The 19,303-nt window shown below is 43.8% G+C and overlaps 1 protein-coding gene across 1 annotated transcript in view; it reads left to right on the top strand.

Annotated features, from left to right (window-relative positions):
* Positions 1-19,303, top strand: part of SGSM3 (small G protein signaling modulator 3) — a 732,042-nt gene that overhangs the window by 600,175 nt on the left and 112,564 nt on the right. Inside the window, 1 exon segment of the mRNA XM_077452424.1 lies at positions 5,554-5,639. Coding sequence (XP_077308550.1) covers positions 5,554-5,639 — 86 coding nt within the window.

Genomic DNA, 19,303 nt, shown 5'->3' with positions numbered 1-19,303 from the left:
TAAACATCCGATTCTTTCATAATTCGATTGGCTGTGTGCATCCTGCAAGGAGGGGAGTTGCATATCTCCATATGCCAAAGTTTCCCACTTACCAGAAATTTCTGCAGTTTGAAATATAAAATTATTTTTTCAGTTGTGGCCCTGTCATTCGGCTGCCATTAGCCACAACACCACGAGTGTTCTGAAAGATTCTGGCACCTCCTTTAGCCAGGTTAAGGGCCCAAGGCATAGCGGTCCTAGCTTATTAGAAGATCTACTTTTTAATAGATCATTCAGTCTCAGGCCTAAAACCAGAATATGATCTCAGCCATAAATATCTGAAATCTCTAGGTTGGAGTCTCAACCTAGGAAGATTCTCCTTAAAACCATCAAGGAGATTACAGTACTTGGGGGCTGGTTATAGATGCCATACAGAAGAAGGTATTCTTACCCTAGACAAGAATCAGTTCCATTGTAGGACTAATTCAACTTATCAAAACAAAGAAAAATCCTTCCATTCGGCTGTGTATGAGATTGTTAGGGGAAATAGTGGCCTCCTTCAAGGCCCTCCCTTACGCGCAGTTTTACTCAGACTGCTTCGAGACACCATCCTGTCGGTCTAGAATAAAAATGTGTTTGTTTCCAATAAGCTTGGCTCCCAACATGGATAGAGCCTAAATTGGTGGTTATCCTGCAAAAGGGAAAATCTTTATCCTGGAAGGTGTTGGGAAGATACTGGAGAGATTAATAAAAGACCACATAGACGAGTTCTTGCAGGAAAAAAATATTTTAAGCAACAGACAGCATGGATTCATGAAAGACAGATGTTTTCAAACAAAGCTGATTTCTTTTTATGAGGAGGTAAGTAAAACCTTGGACAGAGGGGTAGCTGTGGACGTGGTATACTTGGATTTTGAAAAAGCGTTCGATACAGTTCAGCACACACAGATCATGTGTAAGGTAAAGTCTTCAGGTTGGGAAATATCAGTTTTTAAATGGATAGAAAACTGGCTAAAAGACAGAATTCAGAGGGTAGTGATTAATGATTTTTTACTCTGAATGGTCTAAGGTTATCAGTGGTGTAACCCAAGGTTCAGTGCTGGGACCATTACTTTTTAATATCTTTATAAATTATGTCGGGTCTGGGATAAAAAGTAACACTTCCGTCTTTGCAGATGACATCAAGCTATGCACTGAAGTAACGTCCTTACAGGATGTCTCCAATTTACAAGCCTTTATGTGGCAGATGAAGTTTAATGTTGAGGAATGTAACGTTATGCACTTGGGGGCTATGATTATGCATGCATCATACATTTTAGGGGGAGTACAACTGGGGGTTTTGGTAGACCATAAGCTTAATAATAGCAAGCAAGGCCAAGCTGCGGTTTCCAAAGCGAGCAAAGTCCTTTCTTGTATTAAGAGAGGTATGGACTCCAGAGAGAGAGAGATATCATTTTTCCCCTGTGCAAATCATTAGTAAGACCTCATCTGGAATATGCAGTTCAGTTTTGGGCACCAGTTCTCAAAAAGGATATTGGGGAACTGGAGAAAGTGCAGAGGGCATCCAAACTGATAAGAGGCATGGAGGAGCTCAGCTATGAGGAAAGATTAGAGGAACTGAATGTATTCACTCTTGATAAGAGGAGATTAAGGGGGGGTATGATCAACATGTACAAATATATAAGGGGTCCATATAGTGAACTTGGTGCTGAGTTATTCACTTTACAGTCAACACAGAGGACAAGGGGGCACTCTACATCTAGAGGAAAAGCGATTTTATCTCCAAATACGGAAAGGTTTCTTCACAGTAAGAGCTGTGAAAATGTGGAATAGACTCCCTGCAGAGGTTGTTCTGTCCAGCTCAGTTGATTGCTTTTAGAAAGGCCTGGATTATTTCCTAAGTGTACATAATATAACTGGGTACTAACATTTTATAGGTAAAGTTGATCCAGGGAAAATCCGATTGCCTCTCGGGGGATCAGGAAGTAATTTTTTCCCCTGCTTTAGCAAATTGGATCATGCACTGCTGGGGTTTTTTGCCTTCCCCTGGATCAACTGTGGGTATAGATTTGGGTATATGGGATTGTATGAAATTACTATTTTTTTTTTTATTTTTTTGTGGTTGAACTAGATGGACTTGTCTTTTTGCAACCTGGCTAACTATGTGTTAATAACAGATGCCAGCCTTCTAGGCTGGGGAGATGGTCTAGGTTAGAGGACCTTGCCTACCAACTTTTTTGGAAGTTTCAGGCAGTACATCTGGCCCTAGAATCTTGGTGGTCAGACTACGGGACTGTCCTGACAGTATTCAGCCTGACAAGGCCACATCGGTGGCTTACATCAATCACCAGGGGGACACGAGAGGTTGTACAGCCCAAAAAGAGGTGAATAATGTTCTAGCTTGGGCAGAACACAACACTCCTTGCCTATCGGTTATTCTCATTTTTAAGGCGCGCTACTTGAGTTGCCAACAATTATTTCTGGGAGAATGATCTCTTCACTCTGACATCTTCCTTGCAATATGTCAGAAGTTGGTGTATTCCGGACATGGACCTATTCGCGTCCAGATTCATTAACAAAGTCGAGAACAAGGGGTCTGCTAGCAGGTGGAACAGATGCATTCGTTTTCCCATGGGATCAGTTTTCACTGATCTATGCATTTCCTCCAGTTCTGCTACTTCAGCGCCTTCTCTGCAGGATTAAGCAGGAATGAAAGGAGGTGATTTTCTGAGATCATAAAGATGGCAGTAGGAGTCCTTCAGACTCTGCCATTATATCCAGACCTTCTTGCACAAGGTCCGGTATTTCATCCTACCTTACGGACAAAAAATTTAACAGGTCTGACTGTTGAATGCCACTCTATAAAAGATCGTGGGTGATGTCCTTTGGTAGTGTCTACTTTGATTAATGCCAGGAAGCCAGCTTCCAGAATCACATACTATAGAGTCTGGAAGGCATATGTTTCTTGGTGTGAATCCACAGGTTGGCACCCCAGGAAGTATGTCATAGGCAGGATTCCTGATGCCCTGCATAGGGGATCTGAAATTAAGCTGACCTTGACTTCTGTCAAGAGCCAGATTCCGGCCTTGTCATTGTTTTTTTCCCTATGGTCTCTTGCTTCCCACTCTTGGTGTATAACTTATTCAGGGAATAACACTGTTTATTCCCCCTATTAAGAAACCTCTAAATCCTTGGAATTTAGAAATTGGTCTTGTCGGCTTTGCTGAATCAGCATTTTAAATCTTTGAGAAATTTTCTTGATTTCTTTGACAAGAAAGATAATCTTTTCTGGTTGCCATTTCTTCTGCTAGAAAAGTATCGAAACTAGCGGCACTGTCTTGTAAGAGCCATATTTCTTCAGGCATAAGGATGAGGTGGTTTTATGTCCTCATCCTGAATTCCTACCAAAAGTGGTAATAGGTTTTCAGTTAAACCAAGATATTCTTCCTTCTTTCTCCCCAGAGTCTTAATCTAGGGAAGAGAAGGCACTACATTCTGTTGATGTAGTAAGGGCAATCAGAGTCTATGTGAAGGCGACTGCTCAGGTTCACAAAACACAGGTTTTGTTTGTACTGCCAGAGGGTCCAAGATGTGGACAGGCAGTGTCAAGATCCACTATTTTCCAAATGGATTTGTCAAGTGATTGTTCAAGCTTCAGCTTAAAGAACATTCTTCCTTCTCATATTAAGAGCACACTCATCCAGGGCGATTAGTGCCTCTTGGGTGGTGCATCATCGGGTCTCTATGGCTCAGATCTATAAGACCGCGACTTGGTCTTCGGTTCATACGTTTATCAGATTTTATCAAATCAATATTAAAGGTCATGAGGATATTGCCTTTGGGCACAGTAGACTGCAGGCTGCAGTATGAGTCCTCTGGCCTCCTGTTTTTTGTTCTATCTCCCAAAGCCCCCCCCCCTTCAGTTGACGTTTGTTATGGGACATCCCACATTGTAATTACTATGACTCTGTGTCCCCTCATGTGAGAAAAGAAAATAGGATTTTTATAGCAGCTTACCTGTAAAGTAATTTTCTTTGATATACATCAGGGGACACAGAGCTCCCTCCCTTCTTTGGTATACACTTGTATTGCTTGGCTACAAAACTGAGGACTCCCAGTTATGGGAGGGGTTATATAGGGGAGTACACGCCTTTAGGGGCGTGCCAGTGTCCAGCACCTGTCGGTCCGATATAACCCACATAGTAATTACTATGGCTCTGTGTCCTTTGATGTACATCAAAGAAAAGGATTTTACATTTAATCTGTTATAAAAATCCTATTTTTTTTTATTTAGCTGTATATTTATTGCTTTGACCATAACTTACCACCAAATAACAACCCAAAATAAATATCCTGCTTCTGCCAATAGTAGTGATAACACACATGCGTATGTTTGTTGTTTATGCTCATAGTAAGGCCCATAAACAATAATGCACATTTTCCTTTTTCATCCTACCTAAAACACACTGACAATGATACTAATTAAAAAAATGTACCTGACCTTGACCTTTGACCACTACCTTGACTTTAACATTAATTCTGATACTGACCTAGATCACACCTTGATTTATCTTTTTTTTTTTTTTTTTGCATTTTTTGTTTAATATGTTTCTCCCCTCTCTATTCAGAGGGAAGGAGAAAGAAAACACATGGGTGGACTGCACAGTCACTAATTGCTGTGGTAGCCAGTCAGAGGCTATCACAGCGATCAGATGACCGGCTCTATGCTGGGAACATGCTCTGCAGTGCAGAAAAAAAAACCTTCTGCTTACCGTTTTTATTGGGGTTTTCTGTAAACGCTAAACACTCCTAAACGTGTACAAAAATGCTCGGAGTGGTGTTTTTTTTTTTTTTCTTGTTTTTTTGCCTAGGGCACCTGTCATTTTTTTAAGCCCATTGTGCATGAAGTCACAATGGAGAAATGAGGGTAGACACAAAGGGATAGGAAATGTGTGTTATTTGCAGGTCAGATAAAGGGAACAGAAAACAATGCATCATTAGTTTTAGATATACAAAAAAAAACTGGGTTTATACTGTATTAAAACAGTGAGCCAAATAAAAGCCTCAAATTAAAGTAGACAAAGTATTCCTAGCCAGGTTCACAGCAGAAGCACTGAAGTAATTGTCTAAGCCAGCTCATTTTACCATGCTCCTTGTCAAAGCAGACAAATTTCTCCAAAAAATTTAAAAATACGTATTTTTTTTTCTGCTCCTAGACGCTTAAGTGTGCTCTCACACATAGGATAACACTATTTGCTTCTAGAAGCAAAAAAAAACTGCTCAAAAGCTGCACCTAGGAGTTTTTTTTTTAAGCTAGTGCGCATGGAGCCTTAAAATGAATTGTTCCACAGTGCCTGCAGCAACAGGAATTTTCTACATTTGACTGTTATATGTCAATATTTGAATGTCCATAACCTGGCAATAGGTGATTGTTTAAATAGGCAAAGCCTTTTGACCTACTAACTTCCTATTTTCTTTACCACCATGTTTCCTATTAAATTCTATAGATATTTTTATTTGGACTTTTGATAAGAAAAATCTATTTTATTTAGTTACACTTTTTTTTTTTTATAGGGGGTACAGTCTGTAAATGTGAGTCACGATGCAGCTCATGCACAGATGGATGTCAAATTGCGCTCTCTTATTTGTATTGGACTAAAGTAAGTTTAATTTATGCAAATTATTGTACATAAATGCAGTAGGAAATATTCACATATCTAATGTGCTTTGTCTTGCATATAATGTGAGCTTTCCAGGTAGACTTTCAGAATTCTGATTTGTTGGGCTCTATTTGTGGGGAAAAAAGGGACGTAGATTTTGTTTGGTACAGTGTCGCACAACCGCGTAATGTTCACTCAAAGTCAACCACAAAAAATGGCCTGGTCATTGAGTAGCCAGATCTTCCGGGACTGAAGTGGTTAAAGTCTGCTGTCTTAAAGCTTCCCTAAATACAAGATCTTATGTGTCTGAAACTCTAGAAAGTGTTGGAATGCCTTTGTAAAAGGAAAATGGAAGTCCCACCTGACAACATAAGAAAGCTGTGCTTTGTGGTTTCACTTGCCATCCCCTACATCACAAAGGAAACCAGTAGTGTTTTTTTTTTATTCATTGTCATTCTTTCACTGGGCCATTCATTGGAAATACTACAAGTCCCTGTGAGCCGGAGCGTGCTGCAATGTGAACCCAGCCTAATGGCCCATACACACAATCTGAAAATCGGATGAAAAATACCGCTTTTGGCGCGATTTACAATAATTAGTTCATTACATAGTAAGGCTGAACAAAGGCACCAGTCCATCCAGTTCAACCTGAGTTGAGTGTCTACAATTGTCCCTATCCCTGTACATTGCACACTCACATTGAGCCCTACCCTCAAGGAGCCCACGATCCAAGGTCCCCATTCATATACTAAGGTCGATTTTGGACAGAAGCCAATTAACCTACCTGTATATCTTTGGAGTGTGGGAGGAAACCAGAGTACAGGGAGAACATGCAAACTCCAGGCAGGTAGTGTCGTGGTTGGGATTCAAACCAGCAACCCTTACTGCTAGGCGAGAGTGCTAACCATTACGCCACTGTGCCGCCCTCGTTGGTACAGAACTTTCAAGAGCCAATCATGACAATTCATCCAATATTATTCAATGGGACAAGCACGAAAATTTTCCTTGTACGATTTTTCATTTAGTTAGTTCAGTTGTCATGCAAAAATACAATACAAATACACTACAACACATGACGTCACTTCCGATTTTTTATTTTATTTTATTTTTTTCTGTCGTACGAGAATTTCCGTGACTTTAGTAACCTGTTCAGTTTCTATTTGTGACTATTAAGCGAAAAAAGTCGTATGATATTCGGATTGTGTGTATGGCCATAAAGGACCATACCTCTGTATGTACCTGGGGTTCAGGGTAAACATTGCAAGTGCATATTGCACCCAAAATGCACTCGTTTTTGTCAGAATGCTTTTCAGGCCATTTATAACTGTTGGTACAGTTCCAGTCAGTAAGGTCTAACTGATTTGTGAAGAGCAAATGTGGTACCAAATTACAAAAAAAAGGATCATGATGTATACTAGGAAACTACAGATCATTCAGCCTAACATAATTTGTGTGTGAGGTATTTGAGGTGAGGAACTTTCAGCTCAGGGACTATCAGCATTAATTTATGTTTACGTTTCTTTTTTACAATAAAAGTTTTTATTTTGATGAAATATAATGTCATAAAGTAAGTAACCTTTTCATTACATTTTCATAGGGCATTCTGCATTACAGCCTTTTAGTTCTGTTTGATTCAAATACAGTTAAAAATACTTTTTCTGTTAATGTATACAGCCCTTATTTCCATTTAAACTGTTATAACTGCTGATGAACTAGTCAAACTGTAAGTATAAATGGTAACCCCCTTTTTTTTTTTTTTTTGCATATCATTAGAATTCAAGATCAAGGGTTATATTTTTAGAAGTGTCTTAAGAGTAAAGAGACTAAGATTAAATAAAATGGAAAAATATGGGAAAAAAGTATGGAAAATATAAAAGGGGGGGAGGGGAAGCGGTGAGTAAGGGGTGGGGGGGGGGGGGTAGAGGGCTTTTAGTCAGACTGGTTCAAGAATGATCTACTTAAGCTCCAGTCGTGGAGTTTGAGTTAGGCACATCTGGAAGGTGTTCCTATCTTGTGTAGTCAGCCATTCTGCATCTTAGCAAAGGAGTCTGAGTACTTGAAAATGAACCATGATTTCCATAGCTTGTGGAATTTGTCAGTCCTTTCTGACACCATTGCCACAGTCTCCTCCATCTGGTGGAATGAGTTAACCTCAGAGAGCCATTCTGTTATTGTGGACGTATGCGTTGATTTCCAGTGTCTTGGGATAATTGTTTTCGCTGTGTTTATTATGTAGTGGGCCACTGATTTTTCTTTGTACCTGCCTAGGGAGTAATTGGATATATGTAGCAAACAGCACTCAGGTGTGAATTTCAGCTCAGTTTCTGTTATGACATGAATCTGAGTGCAGGCCTCTCCCAGAAACCACGCAGGAGTGGGCAATCCCACCAGATATGCAACATGGTGCCCTTGTCAGTGCTACATCTCCAGAAGACTTTTGTTGCATCTGGGTACCATGCATGCAATCTGGCCAAAGTACCAGTTTGTTAATACCTTATACAAAGTTTCTTGAGTACTAGTACTGATGGAACATTTGTGCGCAAGGGTACAAGCATTGGCCCACTGTTCATCTGTAAAGGACTTTCTCTTACGTTCAGTGACTGACACCGCTCCTTTATTCTTGACCATTGGGTTGTTACACCACCTTCAGGAGAGGACTAGGCAGAACATGTTAACATGTACAAAAAAACAGAGCTTTCTAGTTCCGCCCAAGGGGCGGTCCCTTCAGTAACAACCCTCTAGCCTGCTTCCTGCAGCCCTCACCTCCCTCTCCTCCTGTCCCTATCTCCCCCCCCCCCCGTGAGGGATGCTGCATGGGCTGCTGAGCGGTGTGTGTGTGAAAGATTTCTAACGTTGGGCCGATTGTGGGATGTAGTGCTATGTTGGAGGGGCGTGCCTCTTTGGTGACCCATGGTAAGAACCATAGGGGAATCTCAGTCTGTAGGCTTTCTATTCCCACCCAGTCTTTGGAGGGGGCATGACAATTCCAATCAAGAATTTCATATTAGATGCGTTGCATAGTAATAGTGTTTAAAGTGTGGTAGGTTAATACCTCCCTCTGTTTTTGGATTAGTTAGGTTCTGCATGCCAATGCATGATTTCTTCCCAGCCCAAATTAAGTCTCTCAATGTCGTGTTCAGTAGGGAGAAGAACTTTTTAGGTAGTCTGATGGGCAAAGTATGAAAAATGTATAACACCCTGGGCAAAACTGTCATCTTTACTGCCGCCGCCCTCCCAAACCAAGATAATGACTTGAGATTCCAGAGTTGTAGGTCCCATCACAGGTCATGTAGAATGGGATGAAAGTTTTGGGTGTAAAGACTATCTGATTCTGATGTAAGCTATATCACTAAGTATTTGAGCTTGAGGTCTACCCATTTGAAGGGACAATTGGATTTGGCGTCTTGGGGATGTCTGGGGCTTAGGGAGATGTTAAGTGCTTCTGACTTCTCATAATTTATCTTGAAGTTGGAAATTTATCCAAACAGTCCCAACTCTTTTAATAGGTTGGGGATTGATTATATGAGGTTGTGTGAGGACCAACAAAAGGTCATCCATGTAAGCGGCTATCTTATGGCATGTGAGACCTAGGGATAAGCCCTTGACTGATAAGTTACCTTTCATCATGCGTATGCATGGTTCTAGTGTGAGAATAAAAAGTATTAGGGACAGGGGGCAGCCCTGCCTTGTGCTGTTATGTATGTGCACTGGTTCTGAGAGAGTCTCGTTAATCTTTAATCTGGCTGTTGGGTTTTGGTACAACGCCAAGATCCATGCTAGCAGGTTGGTTTGCAGGCCAATATGCTTGCATACTGCAAACATGAATTCCCATGCCACCCTATCGAAGGTCTTCTCCGCATCTGTGGATAGGAGAAGGCCTTCGGCTGTGCATCCTTTAAGTTTGTGTGTAAAATTTATGGCTTTGATGACATTATCACGTGCCTCCCTTCCCGGCATGAAGCCCACCTGATCTGGGCCAATAATGTCTGGACGCAATCTGTCCAGTCTTGTTGCAATGATTTTGGACAGGCGTTTTATGTCCAAGTTAAGTAGAGATCTTGACATGTAACTGGAGCAGGTGTTGGGATCTTTGCCAGGTTTGGGGAGCACCGTGATATGTGCCATATTGAAGGTGGCTGGGAGTTCTGACACGCACGGCAGGCCGCTTTGCGCTAGGTATTGCTCTATAATCTGAGATCTAGATCCTACTACTGTTGCAGGTTTGTGTACGGGTGGAAGATTATACAATTTGGTGTAAAACTCAGTAAAAAGTCATTAGGTGTGCATAGGTATAGTTGCCTGCCCTGGAAGGTCACATTTAGGGCGAAAAGGAACTTCCATTTATAGGGGATACTTTGTCTGTGTAGTATCTCCAGCAGAGGATGCAGTGCTCGCCTGTTCAGCATTATAGGGGAGAGGTCCTGAAATATGGATATCTCTGTGTCATTGCATGTGATATGATCGTTGCGTCTCGCAGTGGCCATAATTGATTTCCTTCCATCAGGGGACACAGAGCCATAGTAATAACTATGTGGTTATATCGGTGTATCAGGTGCTGGACACTGGCATGCCCCTTAAGGCGTGAACTTCCCCCATATAACCCCTCCCACTACTGGGAGTCCTCCGTTTTTTCGTCAGTGTTGGGCACATGTAAGGATGTGTTGTACTGAGCTCCACGGGCAGTAATCCTTTGAGAGCCAGCCATCCCGACCGTATACGTTTTGAGGTCTCGGTAATGGACTAAATGAATGGTACCCGGGCCTTGTCATCCGAAGACGCAAGGTTTTGCTTGCGGATGCTTTCAAAGCTGGGCCCTGGGATCCTGTACTTTATGGTAGTAAAGCCAATAAAAGTTTACTGGCAGGGTCTTCTCATAAGGCTAGGATTGCGGGATTACCTGAGTGTACCCCTGTTCCTGAAGGTTTCCTTTCGAGGTCTCAGAGCCTACCGTGAAGGGCGAAGATTTTTTTTTTTTAATCTCTGATAAACCCTGCTGCGAGGAAAGGTAGGGGAGATTTTATCAGGAATCTCTCCTTCCATGTATTGTGTTGTCATGCCATGTCTGTGTCACCACTGGAGGCTTTATTGAGTACTCACCATTCTGATGCTGGAAACAGCAGAAGCTCCACCCTCAGGTATGAAGGGGGGTTCTGATCACTTCCTGTGCCCCCAGATTGGCGTTTTTTAAACCTTTTAATGCCAGCCAGCTGCCAGGCGGAGGATTTACCCCTCCCCACGCCACCGCCCGACATGATGCCAGCACTCACACACTTCCCTGTTGAAAGAGGAGGGGGGGCGTTTTCAAGCGGGGGGCGTAGCAAAACGGCATCAGACGCCGGCCACACGTGGGTGAAGTAATTTAAGCTATACAGGAAAAGCTGCAGTCTGGCGGTGGAGGGACAGAGCAGAATGGTTGCTGGTCAGATTTGGTGACACAGGCATCCCCCTTTTGTTGACAACATTGTACTGTATAGCTAGGTCTAATAGCAGCTTTTGTACTGTACTATAGCCTAGCAAGTGTAACATTCTTTTTCTGGTACTGCCTCTGCTTTGTACTGTAAGCTATGAGTGACAAAGGGACCAGGAACTCCTCTAAGGGTTCTAAGGGGTTAATGGTATACAACAAACTAAAAACCCTTCCAAAAGAATGTCTTCCTCCCCTGAGAGGTAAAAAGAAAAATACGGCCACTCAGATGAGCCGCCAAGGGTAGAACACTTCTGTCCCTGTGTATTTCATAGAAAGAGGTTTTTTTTTTCTTCTACCATTTAAAAGATTATGGCTATGGTGTCTCTCCATAGTAGGACTTAACATAGCAGATTCCCATCTAGTCCTCTGGGCCCTTTTGTTGAGGTGCAGGAGGCTGGGGATCAGGTAGATCTTCCCAAATATTGGAAGATACTTATGTTTCCTCTTCAGAGGATCCTAACAGGAAGGGAGTAGCCACACAAGTCAGGTGTTTGTCTACTCCCTTACTTAACCCTTTTGTTGCCTGCAGCACAGGCTCTTGATGCATCTACCTCTAATAGGGTTCATTTGAACCTCCCTCACCTGGGGATGTTTTTCCTATTCATTCTGAATGAGAACATTTCTATGAAAAAATGGGGGATTCCAGCTATTAATGCTGCAATCACCTCAGTGAGCAGAGTCTCACATCTCCAGTGGATAATGCACTGATGTTAAAGGATCCAGCAAGTTAAGGTTGGATTTTCCTTTTAAAGACAAGATGTCTTTTGCAGTTCTGGCTGCAATTCGAGTACTCAGTCCATTAACCCTTTAACATCTGCTTCACTATTTTGGTGGAGCACATTTTGAGTCACACCAATGCATTGGAATATGGACTCCAAGGAGTTAAGGAACAGGTGTGAGATACCTGAAAGTTCTGCCTGATCAGCAGCCCGGCAAGGGGCTGGTGTATTTGACGCACTGTGTCTCACAGATGCTATGAAGGACTCGATCGTTTAAGCCCTATGGCTTAAGTGCATTTTTGCAGAGGTCCGTGACTGAAATATTAATCAGCCGAAGCACCAGGTGAAACCCTTAGCCCAGGGGTCGGGACCCTATGGCTCGCGAGCCAGATGTGGCTCTTTTGATGGCCGCATCTGGCTCTTGCGCCTCAATCCGCAGATTGAGCCCATAGGAAAGGCTGCGGCTTTGGCCTAGCTCCGAAGTGGTGGCCATCTTGGTACACCCGACATCGGCCTAGGTGAGCGACGCGCTGACGTCGTCATCACCCGCCTCAACTGTTCGTGGATCTACCTGCTTGTGTAGTGGTAAGCAAGCAGACAGTCAAAGGGGATATGTGGATATTCCAATGGGGGAGATGTGTGGAGATGTGGATATTACAGTGTGGAGATGTGGATATTACAGTGTGGAGATGTGGATATTACAGTGTGGAGATGTGGATATTACAGTGTGGGAGATGTGGATGTTACAGTGGGGGGGATGTGGATGTTACAGTGGGGAAGTTGTGGATGTTACAGTGGGGGAGTTGTGGATGTTACAGTGGGGGAGATGTGGATGTTACAGTGGGGGGAGATGTGGATATTACAATGGGGGGAGATGTGGATATTGCATTGAAGGGAGACGTGGACATTACAGTGGGGGAGACGTGGACATTACAGTGGGGGGGATGACATGGACATTACAGTGGGGGAGATGACATGGATATTACAGTGGGGGGGAAGATGATGACATTACAGTTATAATTAATCAAAATTACAATCGCGTTTAATGGATGGAAGTCTCAACGCCTGCATGAAGCTTAACCTCACCATGTATCAACCAAACTACAAAGCCATCGGCAAAACCATGCAGCACCAGAAGTCGCATTAACCGTAAGAAGTACTTTATTCATCATTGGTTAGCAACAGCATAACAACATTATTAAAAAGAATTCAAAGGTCATGTCATGTTCGGCAACTTTGCCGTATTTCTTTGTTCTGTGATTTATCCCCTGATAAAGAACACCTGATTGTTTAATTCAGAGACATTTTGTACGTTAAAAGTGTTGGTCTTACATAAAATGCACACATTTACTTGTATTTAGTTTTAAACATATTGTATGGCTCTTACGGAATTGCATTTTAAAATATGTGGCGTTCATGGCTCTCTCAGCCAAGAAGGTTCCCTACCCCTGCCTTAGCCAGTCTGTGTCCCTTTCTGGGGTACGACTATTTAGAATGGATAAGTACATCCAAAAGGGGTTAAGTTCTCTTTACCAGTAAAAGGAGGCTCCTTTAATTGTGCAGCCTCTCCTATGACTTAATTCCCAGGGGCAGCACCAGGATCTTGGGGGCAGAAAGCCCATAAAGCAGAATGCTAAGGCTTTCTCATGAAGGAGCGCCCCCACTCATTCGGGTGAGGGGAAAGGTCCTGCGATTCTCAAAGTCTGGCAGGAACAATGTTAAGAGCAGAGGAATTTCTGCGCTTTGTTTCTCTAGGTTACATCTAGAGGTTTTCAAGGGCCCGGATGGCCCAGTCTGCTTGCGATCTGAGGGTTCGTGTCCTGTTTGGGTGCTGCCTGTGGGATCCTTGGGGCTGCTGATGCGGCAGTCTTTATGCAAGAGTGTCCATCTCCTCAAAGAATGCTCCTAAGGTTCCAGAAAGAAGGTTAAAGAAAAGGAAAGAAGAGAAGTCTCTCTCTGGCCTCTGGATCAGCTGTTATCCCAGTCTGTGATATCAGAGATTCCCTTAGTGGAACAGGTTGTTTTTTTTGGCACAAACCTTTTAAGGTCTCAGAGCCAAACAGAGAGGTAAGACCCATTCTAGATTTTAGAGATCTGAATCGGCACTTGAACATCCAATCCTTTCATAATTCGATTGGCTGTGTCCATCCTGCAAGGAGGGGAGTTGCATATCTCCATGTGCCAAAGTTTCCCGCTTACCAGAAATTTCTGCGGTTTGAAATATAAAATTATTTTTTCAATTGTGGCACTGCCACCCGGCTTAGCCACAGCACTACGAGTGTTCTGAAAGATTCTGGCACCTCCTTTAGCCAGGTTAAGTGCTCAAGGCATAACAGTCCTAGCCTATTAAAAGGATCTACTTTTAATAGATCATTCAGTCTCGGGTCTAAAAACAGAGTCTGATCTCAGCTGTAGATATCTGAAATCTCTAGGTTGGATTCTCAGCCTAGGAAGATTCTCCTTAAAATCATCAAGGAGGTTACTTGGGGGCTGGTTATAGATACCATACAGAAGAAGGTATTCTTACCCCAGACGCGAATCAGTTCCATTGTCGGACTAATTCAACTTATCAGGATAAAGAAAAATTCCTTCATTCGGCTGCAAGAGATTTTTAGGGGAAATGGTGACCTCCTTCAGGGCCGTCCCTTGCGTGCAGTTTTATTCAAAGACTGCTTCAAGACACCATCCTGTCGATCTGGAATAAAGAGGCTTCAGGTCTTGTTTGTTTCCCTTACGCTTGGCTCCCAACATAGATCAGAGCCTAAATTGGTGGTTGTTATCCAGCAGGAGGGAAAATCTTTATCCTGCAAGGTGTTAACAGATGCCAGCCTTCTAGACTGGGGAGCAGCTCTGGAAGAAGATTCTGTCCAGGGGAGATGGTCCAGGTTAGAGGACCTTGCCTATCAACTTTGTTGGAAGTTTCAGACAGTACATCTGGCCATAGAATCTTGGCGGTCAGATTACGGGACTGTCCTGACAGGATTCAGTCTGACAGAGCCAAGGCGGTGGCTTACATCGATCACCAGGGGAGGCACGTGCAGCCCACAAAGAGGTGAATAATGTTCTAGCTTTGGCAGAACACAACACTCCTTGCCTGTCGGCATTTTTAATATTTCAGGCGTACCACTTAAAGGGATTGTAAAGTGATTTTTTTTTTTTTTTTTAAATAACAAACATGTTATACTTACCTCCACTGTGCAGCTCGTTTTGCACAGAGTGGCCCCGAACTTGCTCTTCTGGGGTCCCTCGGCGGCTGTCTCGGCTTCCTCCCGCAGGTGCTTCTCACGTTCATGCGAGCTCCCTCGTATGGTGAGAAGCATCTGCGGGCACGCTCCCATGATACAGCCGGCGGCTATAGGCACTCGCTGTATCACACGGCCCCGGCGCTCCACGTCAGTGGATGTGATTGACAGCAGCGCGAGCCAGTGGCTGCGCTGCTTTCCATCCAGCCAATCAGTGGCCAGGCTGAACGGTGGAAAGGACGTCGGGGGACGAGCGCAGGACTTTCGAGGGGTGAGGTAAGTAAAACGGGGGGGGGGGGGGGGCTGGGGGCGCAGGCACTGTCAGATGTTTTTTCACCTTAATGCATAGAATGCATTAAGGTGAAAAAGCATTTACCTTTACAACCCCTTTAAGATGCCAACAATTATTTCCGGGAGAATGATCTCTTCACCCCGATATCTTCCTAGCAGTATGTCAAATGGGGTACTCCGGACATGGACCTATTCACATCCAAAGTCATTAATAAGGTCAACAACTTTATGTCAAACATGGGGTCCACTAGCAAGCGGAACAGACACATTAGTCTTCCCAGGGGATCAGTTCTCACTGATCTAGGCATTTCCTCCAGCTCTGCTACTTCTGCGCTTTCTCCGCAGGATTAAGCAGGAACAGAAGGATTTGATTCTGGTGGCCCCAGCCGGGTCCCAGAAGATCTTAATTTATCGAGATCATAAAGAGGGCAGTAGAAGTCCATTATAGCCAGACATTCTTGCACAAGGTCCGTTATTACTTTACAGACAAGGAGTTTAACAGGTTTGACTGTTGAATCCCATTCTATAAAAGACTACCTTCAGTAGTGCCTACTTTGACTAATGCCAGGAAGCCGGCTTCCAGAATCAATTAGTATAGCCTTGACTTTTATCATCAAGAGCCAGATCCAGGCTGTGTCGATGTCTTTTCCTATGGCCTCTTGCTTCCCACTCTTGGTGCGTAGCTTATTCAGGGGGGTAACACGGTTTATCCCCCTATAAAGGCACCTTTAAATCCTTAGGATTTAAAATTGGTCTTTTCGGCTTTGCTAAATCAGCCTTTTGAACCTTAAGAGAAATTCTCTTGGTTCTTTGACAAGAGAGATAATCTTTTTTGGCTTGCCATTTCTTCTGCTAGAAGAGTATCAAAACTAATGGCTCTGTCTTGTAAAAGCCATATTTCATCATGCATAAGGATGAGGTGGTTTGATGTCCTCATCCTGAATTCTTCCCAAAAGTGGTAACAGGTTTTAATTTAAACCAAGATACTATTCTTCCTTCTTTCTCCCCAGAAGCCTTAATCTGGGAAAGAGAAAGCACTACAGACTCTTGATGTAGTAAGAGCGATCAGAATCTAATTAACCACCTCAATACAGTGCACTTACACCCCCTTCCTGACCAGACCAATTTTCAGCTTTCAGCGCTCTCACAGTTTGAATGACAATTACTCAGTCATGCAACACTGTACCCATATGAAACTTGCGTCCTTTTTTCCCACACAAATAGAGCTATATTTTAGTGGTATTTAATCACTAGTGGGTTTTTTATTTTTTGTGCTATAAATAAAATAAAACGTACATTTTGTGAAAAAAATTCCTTTTTCTTTGTTTCTGTCATAAATTTTTGCTAATTATTAATTTTTCTTCATACATGTTGGCCAAAATTTATACTGCAACATATCTTTGGTAAAAATAACCCACATTAGTGTATATTATTTGGTCTTTGTGAAAGTTATAGAGTCTACAAACTATGGTGCCAATCGCTGAAAATCGATCACATCTGATCAGGCCTTCAGTACATCAGGTGAATCTCGTTTCTTGAGAGACTAACAAGTCAGGAAAGTACAAATACCCCCCAAATGACCCCTTTTTACAATGTAGACATTCCAAGGTATTAAGTAAGTAGCATGGTGAGTTTTTTAAGTTGTCATTTTTTCCCACAATTCTTTGCAAATGAAGATTTTTTTTATTATTATTTTTTACTAAATTGTCATATTATCAGGTTATTTCTCACACACAGCATATGCATACAACAAATTACACCCCAAAATACATTCTGCTACTCTTCCCGAGTATGGCGATACCACATGTGTGAGACTTTTACACAGCCTGGTCACATACAGAGCACCAACATTGATGTAGTACCTTCAGACGTTCTACGAGCAAAAATGACACATCTCATTTCTCAACCACCTATTACACTTTTGAAGGCCCTGGAGTACCAGGACAATGGAATTTCCCATAAAATGACCCCATTTTGGAAAGCAAACACCCCAACGTATAATCTGTGAGGCATAAGGAGTCTTTTGATTGGTTAATCTTTTTCCAGAAGTTTTTGGAATATGTGGAAAAAAATTAAAACGCATTTTTTTTTTTACACAAAATTGTCAATTTATAAGATATTTCTAACACATAGCATGTATATAGCAAAAATTACACCCCAAAATACTCCTCCCGAGTATGGACTTTTTCACAGCCTGGGCACACAGAGAGGCCGAACATTGAAGTAGTGCGTTCAGGCGTTCTAGGAGCATAAATGACACATTTCCTTTCATTCCTACCTATCACACTTTTGAAGGTCCTGGAGCACCAGAACAGTGAAATTACCCACAAAATGACCCCATTTTGGAAAGCAAACACCCCAACGTATATTCTATGAGACATGGGCTGCAAATAGGTACTCGGGTACTCTGATGGCCTGGTGACAGGTTCTCGGGTACTCTGATGGCCTGGTGACAGGTTCTCGGGTACTCTGATGGCCTGGTGACAGGTACTCTGGTACTCTGATGGCCTGGTGACAGGTACTCGGGTACTCTGATGGCCTGGTGAGAGGTACTCGGGTACTCTGATGGCCTGGTGACAGGTACTCGGGTACTCTGATGGCCTGGTGACAGGTACTCGGGTACTCTGATGGCCTGGTGACAGGTACTCGGGTACTCTGATGGCCTGGTGACAGGTACTCGGGTACTCTGATGACCTGGTGACAGGTACTCGGGTACTCTGATGGCCTGGTGACAGGTACTCTGATGGCTTGGTAAATGGTATTTGGGTACTCTGAAGGGCGGTGACAGGTACTCAGATGATCTGTGACAGGTACTCGGGTACTCAGATGGCCTGGGACAGGTACTCGGGTACCCTGATTGACCGTGACAGGTACTCGGGTACCCTGATGGACCGTGACAGGTACTCGGGTACCCTGATGGACCGTGACAGGTACTCGGGTACCCTGATGGACCGTGACAGGTACTCGGGTACCCTGATGGACCGTGACAGGTACTCGGGTACCCTGATGGACCGTGACAGGAACTAGGATACCCTGTGGACCATGACAGGTACTCGGTACTCGGTACTCTGATGGACCGTGACAGGTACTCGGGTACTCTGATGGACCGTGACAGGTACTCGGGTACTCTGATGGGCCGTGACAGGTACTCGAGTACTCTGATGGGCCGTGACAGGTACTCTGATGGGCCGTGACAGGTACTCGGGTACTCTGATGGGCCGTGACAGGTACTAGGGTACCCTGATGGACCGTGACAGGTACTAGGATACCCTGATGGGCCGTGACAGGTACTCGGTACTCTGATGGACCGTGACAGGTACTCGGTACTCTGATGGACCGTGACAGGTACTCGGTACTCTGATGGACCGTGACAGGTACTCGGGTACTCTGATGGGCCGTGACAGGTACTCTGATGTGCCGTGACAGGTACTCGGGTACTCTGATGGGCCGTGACGGGTACTCGGGTACTCGGGTACTCTGATGGGCCGTGACGGGTACTCGGGTACTCTGATGGGCCGTGACGGGTACTCTGATGGACCGTGACAGATACTCGGGTACTCTGATGGACCGTGACAGATACTCGGGTACTCTGATGGACCGTGACAGATACTCGGGTACTCTGATGGACCGTGACAGATACTCGGGTACTCTGATGGACCGTGACAGATACTCGGGTACTCTGATGGACCGTGACAGATACTCGGGTACTCTGATGGACCGTGACAGATATTTGGGTACTCTGATGGACCGTGACAGGTACTAGGGTACCCTGATGGACCGTGACAGGTACTAGGGTACCCTGATAGACCGTGACAGGTACTAGGATACCCTGATGGACCGTGACAGGTACTCTGGTACTCTGGTGGACCGTGACAGGTACTCGGGTACTCTGATGGGCCGTGACAGGTACTCTGATGGGCCGTGACAGGTACTCGGGTACTCTGA

This window comes from Lithobates pipiens, unplaced genomic scaffold (genome assembly GCF_037356315.1).
Source record: "Lithobates pipiens isolate NorthernLeopardFrog02 unplaced genomic scaffold, aLitPip1_a1.2 Scaffold_23, whole genome shotgun sequence".
NCBI lineage: Eukaryota > Metazoa > Chordata > Amphibia > Anura > Ranidae > Lithobates > Lithobates pipiens.
Note: the sequence above shows the minus strand (reverse complement) of the source record. Positions and strands in the feature narration are given on the sequence as shown.